The 22,912-nt window shown below is 38.2% G+C and overlaps 1 protein-coding gene across 2 annotated transcripts in view; it reads right to left on the bottom strand.

Annotated features, from left to right (window-relative positions):
- The window catches only part of COL15A1 (collagen type XV alpha 1 chain), a 118,915-nt gene that overhangs the window by 78,933 nt on the left and 17,070 nt on the right, over positions 1-22,912 (bottom strand). For both annotated transcript variants that reach the window (XM_058825440.1, XM_058825449.1), the window contains exon 3: positions 1,717-2,264. In XM_058825440.1, the coding sequence (XP_058681423.1) occupies positions 1,717-2,264 (548 nt within the window). The remainder of the gene's footprint in view (positions 1-1,716; positions 2,265-22,912) is intronic.

The raw sequence follows: 22,912 nt of genomic DNA, 5'->3' as shown, positions 1-22,912 counted from the left end.
CTGTTAGAGGTGGGGCGGTTATCTTCTGTTAATTGGGCAGTTTTTCTTTATCTCTTCCACAAAACAATCCTGCCTCTGGGGAGATACGTTCTGTTAATGGGCCACTGAATCTCACTGCATGACTGATAAAATGACATCATCCTATTGTGAGATGCTCCACCCAGGGGGACGAGCCAGGCACTCCTACCAGCATATACTCTGAGATTTGAAACACCAGAGTCAGCTCCCCTGCATTCCCAGAGGAGCAGCTTTCTTCTCCACGGGGTTCCTAGAGGAAGACCAGGCCCATTTATATCACCGCTGGATCTTCAGAGGAAGACTACACCCTTCTACAGGATCCCTGCTCCAACAGAACCACATTTGTCACTCCAGGAGGACTGCAGCCACCATTTCAATAGGGCTGCTACCAACACCCTGACCCACAGGATGTCAGGTCATATTCTGACTCTGTTTATGTTGTTTTGTATTACCAGCTTGTTTATTTTCTTTTTTTATTTTCTTCCCTAATAAGGAGCTGTTATTCCTGCTCCCATATCTTTGCCTGAGAGCCCCTTAATTTCAAAATTATAACAACTGGAGGGGCTTTACATTTTTCATTTCAGGGGAAGCTCCTGCCTTCCTTAGCAGACACCTGTCTTTTTCAAACCAAGACAGATACCAAAGTGGTTTCCTTTTCTTGAATGTTTCTGAATCCTACTTAGTGGTCAGGCATTCACAATACTCCAGTCCTCCTATTTGCCTAAGAAAGGTAGCACCAACATGCAGTTTTCCTACATATCACTTTCCACCCTTTATTTTCTGATAATCCATATAGTTCTGTGATTCTAGATGCTTAGACTAGTCAGACAAATTATAAAAGTACATTAAACTTGCTGCTTACCAGGTGGAGTTCACAACCTGCCAATTTTGGAAAGAACACCTTTATTCCCTAAAGAAAAGGATCCACTCTGTTTTGTGCTGCTGCTTGACAAATTTAGAGGAGATATTAATTTCACAAAACACAGTACAAGTTCTGAAGTATAGGAAATACAAAAATAGGACAGACAAAATGTCACATTTTCCTTTCCATTTGACAGAATTGATCTCAGACATAGTGTCTGCTCTCAGTGGCTGAAAATTGCAGTCAGGATGCAACAGAAAGGATGCTTGCACTCAATCTAAGAAGGCTTGGGAGCCTTGTAGTAAAGGTTTTGGCGCATTCTATTTCCTAAAGCGCCTGATATGCTTCAAACAACAAATAAATTTTAAAAATACACCCTTATCTTCCAACTATCTTTCCCTTTGATGACATCATTCTCCTTCTGATGTTGAATATAAATACCTAACTAATAACAATTTAAATAATTGGCTTAATAGTAAAATATTCCCAAAAATTAACAAAATTAATTCTCTGAAATCTGTCCTTCTTAGATAGGCTATAAAAATTATGTGACGTATTTACTTTGAAAATAAGTATGTCACATAATATAGCCTATATTCAAACTGAAGATTTGGCTTAATATCTGGACTATTAATAAAATTCTGAGGCTCTCAGAATATTTGTATATTAAATCAGAGGTTATATAACTTCACTGTCCAAACCCTAGCTAGCTATGGAAAATACAAGCTGTATGATTTGACCCTCACTTGGGATATAACCACATCAAGAAGGACTTCTTGGGTAGGGAGTACATGCATTAAACACTGAGGCATGTGGATTCATGAGACAGCACTTACTGTGAACTTTTCCAGTCCTGTGGCTCCTGCATTACCAACAAATATGCCAGAGCCAGATTCAAATACCAAGGTTCGAGCAGGCCTTTGAAACTGAAGCCTCTGATACTCTTCACAGTCCATGAACAAAGCAATATAATTTCCCTCAACAGTCACTGTAAATTTATTCCACCTGTTGGTCATCACTGGCACTTTAAAGGAAGCAGCCTCTCGGGAGATATGGGATCCAGGCTCTGTGTAGTACATGATTATTCTCTGGGTGCTGTCATCAACTGGGGAAATCCTCAGTCCTAGGTAGATTGTCTTCTGGAAAGCATCTGTTATTGCAAAGAGCACTCCTCCACGATCACTGTTTGGTTTCACGGTAGCCACGATAGCAAAGTCGCTGTAGAAAGGCGATGGTATGATAGCACTGGTCAGTCTGCCAATGTTGGAATCGGGACCAAAGCTGTAAGCTGGGAAGCCTCCATAGCCCGTCACAAAGTAGACAGAAGGAGGAAGAGGGACTCCTATTAACTCTGTGAGGTCAAGGTGTCCTTTCGAGCCTCGTTCTGTACACGAGAAAAAAAAGTGTTATTTGTCCTAGAGGTGCGCAGCCCATTTGATTCACATGATTTAAGAAAGGCCTGAAAAACTGAAATGCAGTGCTGTTCTACCAGGAACATACTTCTGGTACTTCAGGCCACAGTCTAGGTAGTGCTTAAACCCATCTAGTGTATGTACACGTCATTATTTGTCCTTTGACTAATAGAGATTACTCATATACTAAAGGAAGGCACATGTAAACATTTGGTGAAATTGAATGGCAACAAGTATTTCTGGCAACATATATTTACTTCAGCTGTCCATAAACTGCAAAAAATGCTGAATGTGCTTGCATAGTGAATGCAGTGGAAAATGAGCAACACTTGATTTCTTAAATATATTGAGATCCTTTTTTTCTCAAAAAACCAGCAATATTTCTCTACAAACAGCATGACACAGTTTCACAAAACAGGATAAAATTTGCAGTGGGTTTGCTTTATCCCTTGCAGTTACCTATGTCTACAACAGAGGTTAGATTTTATTTATGCCCTATTTCCACATTTGCCTCCTAAATTGCACTGCATATATAACAAATACTATTCAGCAATGAAAACTCAGTTTTGTAAGGAGAATTCACTTTGGCAAAAAGACAGAATTATGTATCTCTGCCAAACATGCCCAGAGAGACAACTCCCACCGGGTAATGAAGAAGCAATGACAATAGCTAAATATTTGTGCCCAATTTTAACTAGAAATTTGGGGTGGCACAGTCTAGCAAAATATCAGAAACACAACAACCAATTTTCTTCTTCTAAGAAGTAAAAGCAAGCAAGAAAAGAAAAGATTTTTAATCATAATGACCAATTCAGATCTGAATCTATACAGAAATCCTCTTTCAATTTTTAAATTTACTCAGTTACCTGTGAATATAACAGCTATATAGGCTGAATGAATCCAAATGGATCATTAATGGAAAAGGTGTGACAGTCCATCTGAACACCACAAGCAAAATGAACTGAAAAACTGCTTAAAATACCTGATTAAAATCAGGCAAAACAAAAGAATGTTACTCTTTGCTCTGTAAACTGGCAAGCTGGTTCTAATGAAAAGCTAGATAGTTTATTCAGCTGCAATGTATTTCTGTTATTCATTGTTCATATGCAGTACCAGCCTGGAATATGCATGGCAAAGTGTCTTCCATTGTACTACTGGCTTTGCAAAGAAATTGTCAAGTGTTCTTCCTGTGCCAAAAATGCTATAGCACAATTGAAATAAATCCTAATCTATCTTATTCTCTGTACTTTATAATCATAGAATGAAAACGTTGGAAAAGACCTCCCAGATCATTGAGTCCAAATGTAAACCCAGCCCCACCATGTTCACCACTAAACCAAGTCTACAACTGCCACATCCACACACCTTTTGAACACTTCCAAAGGGAGCTCATTAACTGAAAAAAAAGGCTGATGTGCTTCATACAGAAACAATTGCTCTGAAATATTTTTAAAATTATAGATGTTTTGTTTAGAAAAACTAGCTCCTCATCCAGAAACCAAATCCCTTTGGCACTTTAAAATGCTTTGCCAGATAGATTCCCCCCCCCCCCCCCCCCCCTTCCCAACAGCTGAAGTGGATATACTTATTTGCTGGCCAAACACAGCTAACAATATTTTGATTGTCAGTCTAATATTGGGTCATGTTTCCTATTCACACATACAAGCACAAAAAGAAACCTGCACTACAAACAAAATACGCAAGCCATTACACAAGGGTAAGAAGGTAAGGAAAATAGTGATCTTGAGGGATAATATAGGAGCTGTACACTGATTCCAAAGCTACATCCAAAGAGTCATGGTAAAGTGACTAAGAAAGGAGATGGGCAATAGCTAAGATGTTCAGCAATCAGGCTTGGACAGCAGGATGCATCCTAGGAGAGAAATCAATAAATACAACTGTAGTTTTCACATTTCCCATTCGCAAGGGAAGTTCTAGTGATTGGAAAGGAACCATTCATTCTCCCCACACAATGTGCAGAGCTGCAGTGTCGTTGCAGTTTCCCAGTCACTCACCCAACAGTAACAGACAGAGCCCCAAACACAAGCTCTTTTAGCCTCTAAGACAAACAAAATGTGTCTGCAAAAGGTGGCAGCAAAGACAGCAAAGAGTCAGGATTTTCATTTGAGTAAAATAAGTCAGAAGGCCCAGGAAGAGTCTGCACTTCAGTTGAGGTTGGGGTAGAAGCTTGTACCTGTCCACTGCAGAAAATCAAAACGGAACAAGTGTCCAGCCAAATTCCATACTTACATCTCATACCCAGCTCTTAATGGATTTATGAGGACCTATAGACACAGTTAAAAGCAGAATTCAGACCTACAGCCACAGGTTTTCAATTATATATGACAAAATAACGTGTCCCTAATGCTCCATTTATTAATTTTAGAATAAAACTACTCACTTATTCCCTTACATAAATAGGTAAATGCCATGCTATTTTAATTACCTGTAGGCCAGCAGAGGACTATGTTGCATCAGAATAGTTTTGTTTCAAACACTACTAAGGCATTGGATATTGGGGAGCATCCAGAATTCATCTAATTTATATCCATGCTTCCTAGACCTGGGGGACTGGAAGTTATAGTACAGAAGCAGCTTTAACATTAGCTATATTTTAGCTCAACAAGCATTACCCCATAAACTGGGCTGGTACTTTTATAATTTAGAGCTATGAGCTGTACTTTTAATTTGTTACTATTTGTTAGTGTATGTCATAGTTGGAATTGTTATAGAATTTGCTGATAGCTAGCCATTCCCACTGAGTAGCTTCAGGGACCATTTGAGAAGCACCAATGTGTAGTAAAAGTCATCTGGTAAGTCAGTATATGGAGTGTTTCAAGACTGCAGACTACAATAGTAGGGGTTAGGTTGTTGGGGTTTTTTTTCTTTTATTCCAATTTTTGCATGTAATTACTTTGGCAGGGTGGAATTTCAAATCTGTGGGATCTAAAATGCTTTTTCACTGCTTACAAGGGATTAAGTAGAGGAAAGAAAAAATAACCACTTGCTTGGACCCTATTACATTTGTTTTAGATGTTGGGGCACAAACACAATATTTATATATTATAAAAGGGAATGGAGGCAGAGAAAGGTCCACACTCATATAATTTAATTGTAACACTGTGACTTTTTGGTTAGGAGCCTCCTTTCAGATGCAGTTTCTGGCACCCACAGCACTGCTTCTGGACTGTGCACATGTGTTATGTCATCCTGGTTGCCTCCTCCTCATATTTTCCATCATGGAGCAGGGTAGCCCCAGTGCTAGGCCTGATGCAAAACCCTTGGATGATCAAGCTGCATAATGGAATCATAGAATTCTTTGGGTTGGAAAGGACCTTCAAAGTCAAGTATTTCCAGCCCCTCTGCCATGGGCACGGGCACCTGGACCAGGATGTTCAGAGCCCCATCCAACCTGACCTTGAACACTTCCAGGGATGAGGCACCCAAGGCTTCTCTGGGCAACCTGTGCCACTGCCTCACCACCCTTCTAAGCAGGGAATATCTTCCTAACATCTAACCTAAACCTATCCTTCAGTTCATGTGTCTGACCACTACATGCCCTTGGGAAAAGTCCCTCTCCAGCTCTCTTGTAGGCCCCTTTAGGTACTGGAACTTGCTATAAAGTTTCCTGAAATCTTTCTCTTCTCCAGAGAAGATGCTATCAGGATGCTACACTAAAAGCTACTCTAGGAATCCAGCTACTAGAATCAAGAATTTTCTTACAAATAATAATTTAAAACATGAGGATATTCACGGGGAGTAGGGTATTTGTATATCTTGTCTTCAAGAGCTCATATAAAACTTGGAATACACAGTCCCTGTTTCTAGCTGGTACAGCACACTTCAACACAACTTAACTTCAAAGCACACTGCCGCACAGACTTTGGGAAACTACTGCAACAGAGTCAAAGGCTACAGGGTTACAGATAAGGACACTGTCAGTCCACTTTTATCCACGGTTTCACCACTAGAAAATGGAAGCAGAGTTCAAAGGCAAGGCCCTCACCTCTGACACAGACAGAATTACCCATCTCAGCCTAATTTTAAAATATGCAATTCCCATGTTCCAAGTCTGAAAAAAAGGAGTATTGACAAGTCCTTTGAGCAAAAGAACATGATTGGCAGTGGTATAGTCAGATCAACCCAAATCACACTGCTGCAAAACAAACACACTGCTGTTGTCTTCCTCACTGTGAGAAGATGCTCGAGCTGAACTATCTCAACTACATGAATACAAAGACTGAAATTACAGATGTTTGTCGTATTTGGCCCCAACCGCTTACACTTTAGCAGTAATATTCATTCAGCTGATATTTTAAGGATTGTCCCATTTAGGTTTTCTGTTATGTTTTTAGCTAGAAATGCCTGTTAAAAATTATTCAGGTATATCAGCTGGCACATTTAGCCCAATTCTGCTCCAGGTTAATGAACCATGATGGGTACATAAGGGTCAGAATAACATGCTCTAGCATACTGCTATTTGCTAAATATAAGAAGTTAACCACCCTTTGCTAAGACTATGACAGCTGGTTTTAACTCGCTCAAGGGAGGGCTTGGGAGGCTCCACACAGGTGGGAGTGGGATGGGTGCTGGCTTTCGAATGAAAAAATTATTATTTTCCCTTTGTTTCTAGCTTAACTTCACCTTGTGTTTCCCCCTGTTCCTCTTCAGACATTTTTATTTGAGCTGCCCCTGGCCCATGCCTGTAAAACTCCATTCACTCCATGGTTGTGGACTCTCATCCTGTGTAAGAACAGCTCATTCCACTGCTGTCCACTGCTGCATGAGCCTTGCTGGGAGCTCCTCTCCATGTTCTTTTAATGACATGAGATAAAAGCAGTATTCTACTGAGGCTTTCATAACCAAACCAGGCTCAGAGCAGCCAAGATCAGGCACTTCTTTTGTCTGTAAACTTGAGCCAAGGTGACCTTGCTTCCCTGTCCTCTTCCCATCCAAATAATCACAACTCCAGGCTGTAAGCTCCCTTTCCAGCAGCATAAAGAAACCATCTCTGTGTCAGTGGTGCAGTGCCTCTGCTCTCCCTACTCTGCATTCAAAGAGATGCTGTAACTTTAACAGAACATTCTTTTATACAGAATGCAGTTACTATGTGCAGTAAGAGAATTCCTTCTTCCCTGCTGCCAAAGTACTTTTATTTTGAACTAGCAAGAAATATTCGTAGCAATACCATTAAGCAGAGAAGGATTTCCACATCTACCAAATGAATAAAATTTAATCAAGTATTGCAGAGATAAAAAGAAGGGAAATATTGTAACACAGTCCCAGATGTGCTGCATGAAATGGAAGAGGCCAGCATCATTGCTGCTACCAGAAAAAACAGCGTTAACTGTGCTTGAACACATTTTTAGCTGCCATTAATACACTGTTGGAAAACATGGATAGAATGTGTTGGTATTAAAGGCTGCAGCGTTTCCTTCCAGATGACTCAGGAGACCTCAGAAGCGCTTTCTGGTGGTGTTGCACACCTGGAAGTCGGGCTGCATCCAGCAGGGGTTGGGGTATTCACTGGCACGCCAGGGCAGGGCGGGCACTCCCTTGAGAGAACCGCTTTCGAGCATTTTCCTCCTGCTCCTGCTTTAACGTCATTGTCATTCTGCCCTCTACTGGGCTAAAGAGCTTAAATATAGACAATTAAATAAACATCTATTTTGCAAAAAATACTGTTTGGGGGCTCCCCCCAGTCCCCGTTTTATCTTGTTTGAGAAACTATATTTCATTTCAATGCTTTCAAACTAACCACCACCACCGCCACCAACATGGTGTCTTCCATACAATCAGTTTTTCTGGTTTTCTTTTTTTTCCCCCTGATCTAATACTGCACTATTTTCTTATTGTTTTGTCAGTTGTTCTACTAGGAGACCTACTACATATTTTTGGGAACCTTTTTTTTTGTACATAAACCCAAGGCTTTTTAATGTGTACTCAATGAACTCTTATAATGACAAAAATCTATTTTTTAAATACACTTGTTTCCTTGAGCCACAGCAGTAGATAATAAAAAATACAGCATATACACTAAATATTCATTGTCCTTCTTTCCTTACAAATGGACAAGAGGAAAAAGTGGGAAATATTTAGCCATTCAACTCCAGTAGTGAGGCAAAGCTAACTGAGCTGTTAACCGGGTCAAGAGACTGAAAGCACTATCTGGAAACTCAGAGTCCTTTTCCTCTTTCTGAGTTTGCAGCCCCCTGACGTGTGTGGATTTGCTCTACTCCTACCATGCAAGGTTCACAGTCTACTTATGAGGCCTTTAGAGCCATTTAATTACCTGTGAAAGGGATCCTTTTTTCATGCTAATCCCTTGGGGATGTACCAGGCCCATCAATTTCAAGACATTATTCTTTACAGTTGCACATATTCCATATATTCCATATTTTCCATATGCATTACTGGAAAAAGCAAAGGCAAATAGCTAGAAGCCCTTCATGGAAAAAGATTTCCAGACTTGTTAGGACATCCAGACTCCTAAAGATAACTCAACAAAACTAACCTGCGTAAGAATTACAGAGTCTGCATCAAATATTGCAGCTGTTCAATAGCAGGCACCTGTGACCAGGTTGGACACTGACTTTATGAAATAAAGTCTGTGGTGATGCACGTGTGTAGCTGTGAGTGAGCAGTCTGATTGCCAGCTGGAGAGACAAGTAGCCCTTAATGACTGCAGGAGAGCAGAAGCTTTTGCATTTCACCACTAGGAAGCAACACAGCACTTCATAAATCAGATGGGAACTTTGGCTGAGGAGAACATTGCTTATGAATCACCAGTGTCTGCTGTGCAAGCTCTTTTACAGCATCTAAGCTAGGATGTTTTAATTTCCATTACGTGTCTAACAAAGCAGATGTGAATTATCACCCTACCCTTCTTCTTTCACAATGACCTTGAAAATCAGACAAAGTACATCGTCTTCTGTTTATTTTCTTAGGGGGGTTGGGGGGGACATAAAAAGAAGAAAATTCTGGCTGAGGGAGCTGATGCTCTTAGATTTAACAGTTGTACATGCCAGCAGAGAGTCTCTGCCCAAATGTGGAAAAACAGACACTGGCATAGTCTGGCACACTGACCTGAATATAAATTCTCATCCCATATAAAGAGGTTGAATGGGAAGCAAGGATATAGAACACTTAATCAGCAGCTCCTGCAGTTGCCCCTGCTGTCTCTGCCAGACCCTGTCTCCACTGCAAGGGTCTGTCATAGAACAGGGGCATAAGAAGGATATGGACAGGTGGGATTTGTGAGTTATAATTTGCTCAATGAAAATTAAAAACCTTCAGCCAAAAATTCTCCTTTGCTCCTCACACGTGAATGACCTGAACACTGCCTTCTCCCTGTGTTTCCCATGAGTATCATGCCCTCCTGCTTCTCCTCTGGCACCGAACGAACCAGAAAGCTCTCTCTCATCAGGGAATCCTGCTCCTGGCAATCATGTACATAGTCAGTGCCTGTGTAAGGAGACAGATGCCATGCTCCCTGCCCACACCACTGTCAGGACATCTGTTTTATCACAGCAGTAAAAGTCTGTATGTTCAGTGAGCCTTCAGGCCGACTTTGTATGCTGTGTGCAGCTTGATCTTGCAAGCAGACCCTACCCAAGACCACCCAAGGACAAGCATTATCTCCTATATGGCTGGAAAGGGTGCCTTTAGTAGTTTTTGAATGGAACATGAAAGAAACAAAGTGCTGATAGATATTTTTGTAGCTTCTATGGTCTCTGTGTGATAGGGGCTGATACATTTATAACACAGCATCAGAGCTTTAGGCTCAGCATTATAAGACCTTGCTCACACAGCTAAGCTGAGAGTAGAAAATCACTTTATTCCAGTTCAGACTAGGTGAGAACAGAAAAAGATAAATATTGCTGCACTAATTGAGGTTACGTTTTGGACTTCGTTGTTTTGGGGTTTTGTTATTGTTGGTTTTTATTTTTAAAAATTAAGGGCTATAAACCCGGTAAGATAGAGGATTTTTTATGCATCCTTGACTCTTCCACAGCACTTTGAGACCTGGTGGACAGTGTGCCTCTCTCAGATGACTAAGCTATCCATTCTTTTAAGCTAAGCAACAGAAGTTGATATTCTGTTACTAATGTTTCATTTTCAATTCCTTAGGAGGACTTCTATTTTCTTCTAAGAGCATCCCTTTCATAAATGTTCTTAAATTTATGCACCTGAAATTTAGAATTTATTTTTATCCTTCTAAATGTATTCTCATGTATTCTTTACACTATTGGATTTAGTAGCTAATAGATTTGATTTATAAAAAGCCAGGGTTCAGAGAAGTTAAAAAAGATTGTGAGGTAGATGATATGGGAACAGTAAATACTAGAAGTGTCTTGTGTTGAACACTAACATTTCTGAAAACTAAATGCTTTTATAGCATGAATGCACCAGTAAGAACGCAGAAATAAAATCTAGCCAACATAGTCCTTCTTTTTCCATCTTCCTGTTTCCCAAGAATTTCATTTCCCAGGAGCTGTGTTACAGTACTTTTATATCTTAGTATAAATCACACATGCTTTTATTATGCTCCTAGTTTTTTGCTTTTCCCCAGTGAACACACTGAAGTTTTAAAAAAAGTTGATTGATTTTAAACAAGATAGCATAAAAATGTCATCTCTAGTCAAAAAGCTCTAGGCTGAAGTCCTGGCTAAAGTCCTAAGTGAAAGACTTTCTGCTTTTACAATTATTACTTGATATAATTTCCTGGAATTTTGTGTTATGATTGGATTCTGTTGCTAGGAAAGGGTAAGCACTCACAAAAGCTTTTCCAGCATTTAAGGCCTCTTATGCAAATATGTTGTTTTTTCAAACAATCCCTCTCTAAGTGGAGGCACAAGTATGTTTCCCAACTTTACTCTGTTCCTGATCCATGAGGTTTGTAAGGATTTAATGGCCATCAGGCATTCGTGATGTCAAATTTGGTGCATAGAAGTTCAAGCTCAAAGCAGACTCAGAAATCTTTGCACAGACATGTGCTGCAATAATATGTGCATTATTTCCTAGTGAAACCAAGTTAAACTCAAAGCATCACTGTAATATCTGCCGACAGATATCCTCTTAAACACAAATATAATGGGTTCTTTCTTTCAGCTCAGTGGAGTAACTGCTTTACTCCTTACAAACCACAGATTTCCCACTAGGGACCTCACACATGGTCCCATGCAACAGTAAACCAAGTAAATCTGGTTTCACCTACCTGACTTCATAAACAAATATTTTGTCAAGTATCTTTTAGAGGAATTGCTGTCTTTATTAACAAGAACATAGAAGTTTCCTTTAGAAGACAATTGAAGTAAAAAAATGAGATGCTGGATATAGGTATTTTACCCCCTTCATACACATGAAGAATGCAGTGCAGTGACTTTACTTTTACACAGCTTCAAATGTGCACAGTCTCATACTTTACATTATCCAGTTTTGGGACTTTTTCACAACCAGAAACTCTGGAAGTTCAGATAAAATCCTCAGATATAGACCTACTCACTGCTGTATTTTCAAATACTTCAAAAAGTGTCAATTAGTTCTACAAACAAGATTTATAATTTTTTTATATTTTCACTGACATACTACCATGGAACACCCATAAACTGCTGACTTTTTTCCAAAAAGACATCATGAAGAAAGTGACCATGCTATGAAATATGTTATTCTATGTAGATGATGACCAGGAGTCTTTCCTTATGGTGTAGCTGGATTTTCAGGCATGTATTTCCCCTTTTCACTCCATCCTTGTCTACCTATCATTACAAGACCCATAATGCTGTATCAACCAGCAGCTTGAGAAACTTGAGAGAGATGAAACAAACTTCACCCTGATTCAAAGCTGCATTTCTCTTGTGTATTTCCACGGAAATATGGCAGGAACCGTGTGGCAACATTGGAACAGCCCTATTGATCAGACCTTTTAGCAATGCAGTTCACTGTTTTAATCAGGATCTAGCATGCTACTAAGACCTTTTATGTACACATATGTGCATCAAATCTTGAGTTATCTAGCTGTGACATCATTGATCACTGCCTGATGACTAAATCAGAGACCAGATTGCCAGATCACAATTAACCATAAGAACACTGACTCAAAGGGAAGTAGAAGATAATGCATTTTCCAGCTTGGTGACATTAATTTTAACAGGTCTACTATAATGCAGAATTATTGAACTAATTCTGATGTTACTAATTACTGAACTAATTCTGTGCACAGCTTATTGACTTCATGAGCAGTTCTCCACTGCTTGTATACAATGTGAATTAATCAATAGCTTCTGTCTAGAATAACTGAAACATCTGTTATATTTTATTCAGGATTTAAAGCTGTATAAACAAAGGGGGAAAATGAATATTTTTTTTAAATCACACAGAGAATATATTATGTTTTACATATGCATGGCTAAAAATAATTTCATTTCCTCCAGAGTATTTAGAGAATAGATGAAGTCTTAGTCTTGGTAAATACTATATTTTTAGTTCACTCAAATATTATTTGAGAAAAGAGCTGAAAATATAGAAAGAGATTAAAGTAGCATACACCAGTAATTCTTAGTTCTTGATACTGGATATACAGTTGAAAGTCTTTCCCAGAGTAGTCTCAACTGCATGCTGTTCCTAACTTGGAAAATATAACTGATTTACATCTGCATCCAATATTTATAAATCCATTTAAAATGTGTTGGCATATTGGCCTTCTGCTTTTAAAAAAGTTGGTTGACACAAAATGTTATTCTTTTGGCTTAAATTTCAAAGGTTACTTTCTCAAGGCCATTAGTGTTGTGATAAGAATAAGAAAGAGTGATGTTCTCAGAATTTACTGTGTTTTTTCTTAATGCTCGTTTGAACTGAAGATTCAGAAAGTCAAAAAAAGAAACTCACACCATAAACAACAAAGCACAATGCTGTTGGCATTTTTTGCCTTTGATTATATGCTTTGCTCTATACTTTCACTGTCTGAGCCCTCCTTTGTATTTTAAGACTGGTTTCACCAATTTCACTCATGATAAGCACAGCTGTGTATTAGTAATAGGACAACTATGTTGTGTAAAATTTTAATTAGGTCTGAATTAAAGCATGCCTTTTGATGGGTCAGACTCCAACAGAAGTCTCCAGGTACTGGAAATTACAGCTTCATGCAGCCTAAAGGCTGTGTTTTCCATGTTCTGAGCAGTAAGTTCTCCAGACCTTTCAGCTGTCTGCTCTCACCTCCTTTTTCTTCCACCATCAGCTGGAATCACCTTCCTCCTCTAGAATTCCCTATATAGTCAAATACCACCTCATCTTTGTTCTTTGTTTAGCAGCTTCTTGGCAAGACCATTGGACAAAGACATGCCATCCCAATGTGCTGAACTGCTGTTTCAGGAGGCATTTTTCCAACTGCAAGCTTTATGACAAATCTTAGAGGCAGTGCTGTCACCCTTTTCCCTGAGAGCGTACCACAGCTTATTCTTGTTCTCTGGCACATGCAGCACATACCGTCAGATCTGTGAGCAGCAATGAGCTTGTACGAGCCAACAGGCACCAAAGTCTTCAGCCTCTTCTGAGTCTGTCAACATTCTTGTCAACAAAAAAGTCACAGTAACCCTCCAAACCTTCCCTTCCTGTTTCCCATTCCCTACTTACATTTGCAGACCTATCAAGAAAATTTAGGGTGAACAGGATGTAACTATCCTCCCCTTTATCAGTCTTTGAAAAGAATATTAATCTTATATGGTTTAATTTTTTTGTTTTTTGCAAACTAGTCTAGTCATTGAATAGTAATACCAATGTACATTATTCTAGGTATGTGGCAATTAACACGACTGCTCTGGAATCATAGAGATAACCTGTCCACAGGTCACAAATGCTGCCGACAAAAACCTCAGTATGTTCTGGTTCATTGCCTGGAGGCTGAACATTAGGGCTTCAGTTTACATTCTGTGAGCTTTGACCCTCTCTGTACATGCTACTCTGTGCACAAAATTCAGCAGGAATAAAAAGTATTCAAAGACCAACAGAATCATGCTGTAGTAGGTTACACCTGAAACAGTTATGAAAATTGAGGAAAATACATTGCTGTTAAATAGCTTTTTTGATTCTCAGGAGCTCTTTACATACAGTCAAAAAAAGAAATGTAAGTAATTTTCACATGGGATGAATCATGGTCATTCTGCTGCTTTTAGTACAGCAATTATAATTTTTACATAATACAGCAGCCACTCAATACCCAAATTGAGACTGCAAGTATGGAAACACATGGCTGATGGCAAACCCAAACTTGTAGGCATCAGTTATGTCATCACTTTCTTATTTAATCATCACCTTCTTGTTAAAATGCTAAGTATGTTCCATAGAAACATAAATTACAATGGCATGATCACAGCAGCTGAATGCAGGGGGTATAAACAGAACATTGAAATTTGCAATGCAGAGATTGAAAGATCCATCCTCAAGAAATTTTCCATATGGATTAGCTTCCTTGTGAGCCAGGTCAGTTCCCAGTGGTCTGTCTTGCAGCTGCATTGCTTGCTTTGGAACTGAGTGATACAGCCTGTGAGATCATGTCTCGGGGCTTTTCTGTTATTCTGAAGTAAGGAAAAGAATCACAAAATTACTTTGGCTTATAGAATGCAAATACAGGACTTCAGACTCAATGGGGCAAGAGGTTTATCTTGGATCTGACAGGATGTCTCTTTCTGCAGCTGAAATTTTGTGGTTCTGTTACATCATGACCACATAGCCAAAGCCACACAGATATTAATGTATTTGCCTACACTCTCATATCTGGAATCTGAACATCTGCAGTGATCTGAAGTAACCCAGTGAATTCTGGTAGGCCAGAAAATAAAGACAGGTTTTAAAAATCCCTTAGTAGATATCTAGAACTGTGTCCCAGCAGAGGTTCTGTGCCAGACTGAAAGGGAACAAACAGAAAGATACAAATATTGATCAGCAGGAAAAACAGTGTTCAAAAGAAATACCAGAAATACTGCCAGTATCTTTATTACATGCATCTTACTTGGCAATTTTTGCTGGTTAATAGTAACTGCTATTAATTACAAAAAGTAATATCTACTTAGAAACACAGTTAGTGGCAGATCTGCTAGTAACAAACAATCTACTTATGAAGTTGTGCTGTATTTGAATGACAACATAATACATGTAGATATAAAAGAATGGATGTTTTCACCATTGTCCTTCCTTTTATGACTTTTCCTTTTCTTCATAAACACCTTTGGAGAAAGTGGTACCCTCATCCACTGGTATGATCACAGTGTCAAAGACTTCAGGATGTAGCAAAGAACTCCTTGTAATCAAAGGAGGAATGATCTGTAAAGAACCTGACAGAGTTTCTTTATATATATTCATATTTTTACACGCACTCACACATATGTTTTCCAGAGGAAATGTGGCTGGAGGAAAGAGTGCTTGGATCCTTTGAAGTCTCTTATATTTGTAGCTATTAGAGGCAACTTTCTTAAAAAGTGACAATGATCTGACACACAGATCTGAGTTATTATTATAATCTTACTAATTTATATAAAAACATGAAGCAAGGATGGAAAAAGGATGGAGCCAAACTCTTTTCAGTGGTGCTCATGGATTGGAAAAGAGGTGATGGGCACAAACTGAAACGCAGAAAACCCTCTGACATGAGGGAGCTCCTTCTCACCCTGAGGATGACTAAGCACTGACACAGGTCATGCAGGGAGTTTGTGGAATCTCCTTCCTTGAAGATATTAAAAAATGTTCTGGACATGATGCTGGGCAACAGGTGAGCAGGGAGACTAGACCACATGACTTCCAGAGGTCCCCTTCAACCTATAAATGGACTACATTTATTTTCCCCAATTTTTTTTGTCCTTTACTTTCAATGTTTTTCATAGTGAAAAGACACACTGATTGACTTCCCACTTGGAAGCATCAATTCATTAACATAATTTTTATGTTATTTAACATAATGTGCCACTAAGGAGAAATTGTCTAAAAACCAAAGACTGAATAGATCTTGCTGTGCAAGCAGCCAGACTGCCCAGGCAGTTAACCATGATAGCAGGTGATACACCAAAAGCCTACAAGCCTGAACTCTCCTGTTGATCAAAGCTGCTCAGGTACATGTGTGTATAGACAGGTTTCTACATAAAAATACACTTTTATAAAAAATTAACTTATCTAGTTGTCACTATATAATGATAAAAAATTTCTTTCTGAGGCTGCATGAAACAAAACATGGAAGTGTGACAAATTAATTCAAATTATGCAACTGCTCTGGAATTTCCTTAAACATTAAAACAGTATGTGGTAGCAGATTTTTTTTTTTTAACAAGAGCTGCTCAGTCTAGTTTTGAAGCAGTGGTGAAGTGTTTGCTAACAGCATGGCGTTATGCTGCTTGATCCAGTTTTGCCTATGTGGCAGCTATAGATATTCCATACTAAAAATCAGGTATTTATTGCTCATTCATTTTCACTGAGACAAGTCTGAAATGGTCCTTGTATTTGTACTTAGTCCAGTAGTGGAAGAGAATAAAAAAAAAGCCTAATTCTATGGCATGCTTCCTGTACCCAAATGCAACAAACACGAATATGCAGAGTTCTTCAAGCAGGAATGGTTGTGGTTTTCTCTCCTGAAAAAAAACCCAACCCAACCACAAATAGTGGACACAAGGCAGAGAGATAATATGCTGAAAAGTGAAAAACAAAGCACATACCCTCCACAGACAACTGGGAAAAACCATGCTTCCTTTGAAAATTTACTTTACTGTTGGGTCATTAAGAGCTAACAGGACTGAAGCATTTGCTTACTGTAATCATCAATAAAATTACCTGACTGTGCCATTTTTGAGTAAAAAGGAGACTTTGTTGAGGCGAAAGAAAATCCCTCAAGAGGGATTGGAAATACTTTGTGGACTGTGATTATTTTCATGCACCCATTTTGTGTTTGCTTTACAACTTTTTTAATTAGCCTTTGTTAATTGATGAAATCGGTGCAACACAATTCTTATTATTCAGAAATAATTATTTTGATGGATGCTTTGATATAAATTATCTCTTTGTAAAATAATACATGAAGCCATGCCAAATGTCTTTGGATTATAATTCTGGCATGGTTTAACAATACAGTAAATTTGGATTCCAAGGTTTCTGCAATTGTATAAAAATATCCTCATCGCCTAATGTTAAGGCAGAAATTTCCAGTTTAGCTTTGTAGAGTCTGTAAAATTCCTTTACAGTTTGCGAGTAATTGTTTGTCTCCTTGCTGGTACCATAGAGCCAATATGATGGGATTGAGTCTTGAGCTCAGTTAATGAGCTTAATGTTCAAATGTGTTTCAAATTAATGTTTGAATTTGGATATTCCTGGGTTGCCCAATTCTGCAACCTACTTGCAGGTGAAATGATAACTCCTTCAGCTCGTTCAGAGGATTGGGTCTTCACTGCTGAAATTATTCTACTTGGCTAACAGATTTTCAGCCTTTTCTTTCAATTTCTTTTTTTTTTTTTGGAAACTGTGAAATATAACCAAATCCACAGGAGATTTTTATAGTGCATATATTACTCCATTATTATACTTCCTAGAGTTAATTCTCTTCAATGAACTAAACATTCTCCACTACAGAAAAGAAATAATGCTTTACAGAACACATTTGGTTTCAACTTTTAACAATTTAGAGCTAGGGAAAGGTAAATTGAAATGACTACTGAATATTTGTCACATTTTTCTATTTAGTTTCCAAGAGGATCCCAAGCTGAAAGAGGAAGCAAGTTAACTGGACACCAAAACATAATCCTGCTTCACTTTTTTATTCATGTCTTTATAATTTCATCATACATATTTATGGTAGCCATGCTCCTGACAACCAGTTTAAAATTAATTTCTCAGTTTTCAGTTTGATGGTAAAAATGGATGGAAATTTATTCTTTAGCTTGTGAATCAGATTCACTTATGACAAAATGTGTTTTAGCTCAAAAAATGAAGCCCAGCAAAGTATCATCTGGTAAACATATCATCTAAATGTTAAATACCTCAATCAACATCAGATCCAAATCATGATTGCAAGAAAATTAGATTTTTTTCAAAGCACACACTGCTTTACTGTTTTCTTTCTACAAAGTGCTCCAGTAGCTACCTTTCTCTTTCTAGAGTTTCCTACATTCCATAGGAATTTCTTCCATTCCTTACATTGATCAATGGAGTAACTGTTTGATTTACAGCAGTCTGGCTTCACAGTTTGTGAAAGATGTTTTTTTAGGTGCAGATCTGTTTAAAAAAGGAGCCACTGCCATGTTTTAAATATTTTTTTGTGAAGAGACACTTCATTTGTCCCTAGCATGCTAAGGGTGATAAAGGCTGTGAAGAGCAAAACTATTTATTTTAGAATCACATTTAATAGCTCAGATTTTTAAGCACAGATTTTGCAAATCATATTTAGAAGCAGTCGGAATTTTGTGCTTATTTAATATACTCTCCATGCACACATTTCACAACAAATTGTTTTCTAATGCCAGTGAAATAAGTAGATAATGTAGAAAATATTTGATTACAGAATAAAATAACTTCTCTTGAAATAATTACACCATTTATGTATCTAAAATGTAAGTTCATTTTTCATTCCCATTTCTTAAATGCTGACACTGGAACTTCTTAAGATAATAAAACCAGATACTTCTTCCTTGGCCTTAGAGTACAAACCCTTCTGACACAGACTGGAATCCAGTGTTACATCAAGGTGGAATGGAGCAACAGTGTACACAGCAGAGGATGACATTGCCAGTGCTGCTTTGCAGGATCACCTACCCAAGAAACATGGTGTTTTCCTTTCAATTGCCAGGCTATAGGGAGTGCCATGTATATTAACCCATTAGAAGGGTTAAAATACTGGTCTCCAAGTAGGCCCATCACATCTAGGAAGTTCAAGGCTAACCAGCTAAGCCAAAGCTGATTTTATCTAGTAATAACAATCATAATTTGAATGGAAAGTTGCAATAGATGATCTTCAGAGTTCCTTTCCTTCCAACTTACATTTCCATTATTTTGCTTTACAGGTAGAAAAGAATCTTTTGTAGCTGCCATTTCTCACTGATAGGTCACTGTGAATATTGCTGGGATTTTCTCCACTATGAGAATGCTGAGACCATATTTCACAAACTTTAATGCACAGACTTGAGCCTGCTCTACCAATTTGCTAAGGAAGTAACAAAACTTTAGAAAAATCTTGGTGGAGCAGAAGAGTTGTAGACAGAATTTCTTTTGAAGAAACCTTTACAAAACTGTTATAGAAATGCATGTGGAGATGAGAAGGAGCTGCAAGCAACAAATGCTAGGAAATGAGGTGAATAGGGATTGCAGTAAAGGAAACCTGGAAGATGTTGCAGTCTCCTGGAGTGCTGTGAAAATCCAGGCATGGTAAATGCCAAGGCTACTAACACCTAAACATTCCTATGTCTCTGCTTGCCAGGTATTGTCCCTCCTAATAATTAATATGAACACAATCCTGGAACATATAGAGGAGCAGCTTGCCAAGTTCTACTTCTATCAGTTTCAGAAGAAACTGGATATTTTCAAGCCTCATCTCAAGGCGTCAGTAGGCTGCAGGATGGTGTTTTATACACTGGTTCAGAACGGTACTTAGGGATGTATCTTTTGGGACATCACCCCACAGATGTGAGTACTTAGGTTTCTAAGAATTGAGACATACTCAAATACTCTCCTGAGCAGTGGCTGTGCCTGTCTTCTTATTCATGATCATTTAAAAGGCTGAGCATCTTTGTGCTTTTAAAAAGATGAAAATCTTCTCCTCTATTGTCTGGTGATATCCTCACTGTTCCTGACAACACAGTTTTGTATTTTCTGGTTAAATTTATGTTAAGTTCACATCTCATGAAGCTTCTCATAGCTGCAGCAAAATAATCCTATCCAATAGCATTATTGTGAAAAGATAACAGATATCCTACTGATAGGCAGCAGGAACTCCCTCAAAAGTAAAGCTAAAGGCTAAAGGATTCTTTATTTCAAATGGAAAGAAAAAGCACATTTGTGTGAAGAGTTACTGAAATAGTTACCTGTCTTAGACACAGACAGGTTGTCCAGCTCTGTGATACTGGCTAATAGTGAATCTGGTTGTTACTCTGCTTCTTACAGAACTGATTAATCCTCGTGTAATTCTTTAATCTGACTGCAACCAGTAGGAAATCAGACTTTTATTTCATCACTCATCCTACACACTGTGGAATGGATCATATAATGGAAAATATTTTCCATGCAGCAGGGAGGGTTTTTTTTATAATTAACATGCTCGATATGGCTGTATATACTAACAGCACTCTAAGTGATATAGTCCAGAACATTTTGCAGAAGCAAATCATGAGACTTTAATAGCATTTATGTTAGCTTTCCTTTCACAAATATTATTGTTTTAGAAAGACTGTGGAGTAAAATTTTTCTGTTATCTTGTTAACAGTTTATCAAGCAACTTATCAATATTAGATTTACTACATGATATGAGATTTTTGCTGGTATACGAGAGATAGACTTGGAGAAGTATGATCTCAAAAGCCTCAGAATAGATACCCCTCTGTCACCTGTAACAGATAAAATAAAGTTGAGCGGATGACCAAGCAAAAACTTTTTAAGAAAACTAAAAATGTTTTAATCCTTGAAACAGCATTAAAGAAAGCACATGGAGAATGTGAAGGAAGAAAATTATACAAATGAGGCAAAACTTACAGAAATAAATACATGCCCTTAAACTAGTAACTCCCAGAAATCCTTCAGAATCTTACTGAAAACATTGCAAAGTATTTTTCCAAACAAGTCTTGATGTTACAATACTCTCACTACTTTTGCATATGTTGTCATTTTTGAAAAGCCAGCAGTGAGCCTAGCAAATGTATAGCAAAACTACTTGGCAAGGATTTACTTTCTTGAGATAAACCAAACTGCATGTCAGCACCCATCCCTGAGCTACTAGGATTTACTGTGGAACCTGGCATTTAGCAAGGGAGAGACAGGGGCTCTGTGAGATGTCTCAGTGTCTGACTGTGATAGGATTTTTTTTTAATTTATTTTTATACAGTTCAGAGGCAGAATATCATAGAATCATGGAATGGTTTTGTCTGGAAGGAACCTTAAAGATCATCTAGTTCCAAACCTCCTGCCATGGACAAGGGCACCTTCCACTAGACCAGGCTGCTCAAAGCCCCGTCCAACCTAGCCTTGAACACTTCCAGGGATGGGCATCCAAGGCTTCTCTGGGCAACCTGTGCCAGTGCTTTACCACCCCCAGAGAGCAGAATTTCTTCCTGATATATAATCTAAACCTACCCTCTTTTAGCTTAAAGGCATTCACCATGTCCCAAAATGAAGTGCATTTGTAAAAAGTCAAGCTTTAGCTCTCTTTTAAGCCTCCTCAAGGTAGTGTAAGATGCCATAAAAGCTTCTCTATTCCCCAGGCTGAACAGCCCCAATTGTCCATCAGTCCTCATAGGAGAAATGCTCCATCCTTCTGGCCACCTTCATGGCCCTCTTCAGGACACATTCAAGAAGTTCTGTGTCTTTCTCATACTCAAATTTTTACTTTTGAGTATTCTGATTGATTGTAGACTGTGATGAAATGGTTGAAACACTGACAGTGGTATGCCTTTGGTCCATGTATTTTTTGTCTACTTTTTAGTCACCATAGGAATGTTTTGCCTTTGATTATCTGCTTTATTTATAACTTCTTTTAACAAAGACAGCAATACCAACATCCAAACATCCTGTCCAGGCTTTCTGAATCAAGCTCTATGGCCATTACATTATTAAAGAAAAAAAGATATGTAATTTGCAGTACATTACAGATTTATCTCATTTGTATGCAATTAAAATTGTTTGTACAACATAATGTAGAAAGACAAATCAGCTCTTAATTTTTCCAGTTATTTCATACTTCCCATATAAGTCAGCTAAGGGAGACAGACAATGACATCTTAGAGACTTTTGGTTATCTTTAGGCTTATTATTAATAAAACACAAAGAATCACTTACTTGGCAAATTTCATGAGGTCATTTTACATGGCAGATTATAGAAATAGAAAAAGACTGGCCAACTAAAATTCCTCTCTAATATTTATAAAATTTTTCATTTAGGACAATTTTTTCTCCTTTCTTCCTCAAGGTTCAAACTTTTATCAGAATTTCTGAAAACAAAATTTAGCAACAAATTCACAATCTCTCCACATAGATAGTTGAAAATGTTTTCTCTGATTTATATCTTTTATGAAAATCCTTTTGATCTTAACAGTATTCATAAGGTTCCCAGCCATTAAAAAAAAGTCTCTGTTCAAAAATTTGTATGTGTTTGATATAGCAGGGAATCCATATTCACCCATGGAATTAATAGCAATTTGTATAAAGCACTCATAATTATGTTGGACAGCACTAATTGTTTTGCAATGAAGCCATCTTCCAAAGTGTCTTGACACAAATTTTGTCGACACCATTCCAGTGTCTACTGAACTTTTCCAGCTCAAACACAGAATGACTGAACCACTCGTTACTCATAGATTGCAACAATTTGATCATATCACAGTCACTAACTGGCAAAGCTGGAAAGAAAATTGGCAGCATTTAGTAAATCCCATCTGCCCTTACTCTT

Source organism: Ammospiza caudacuta, chromosome 1, assembly GCF_027887145.1.
Source record: "Ammospiza caudacuta isolate bAmmCau1 chromosome 1, bAmmCau1.pri, whole genome shotgun sequence".
Taxonomy (NCBI): domain Eukaryota; kingdom Metazoa; phylum Chordata; class Aves; order Passeriformes; family Passerellidae; genus Ammospiza; species Ammospiza caudacuta.
The sequence above is the reverse complement of the archived record's forward strand: the minus strand, read 5'-3'. Positions and strand labels throughout refer to the sequence as shown.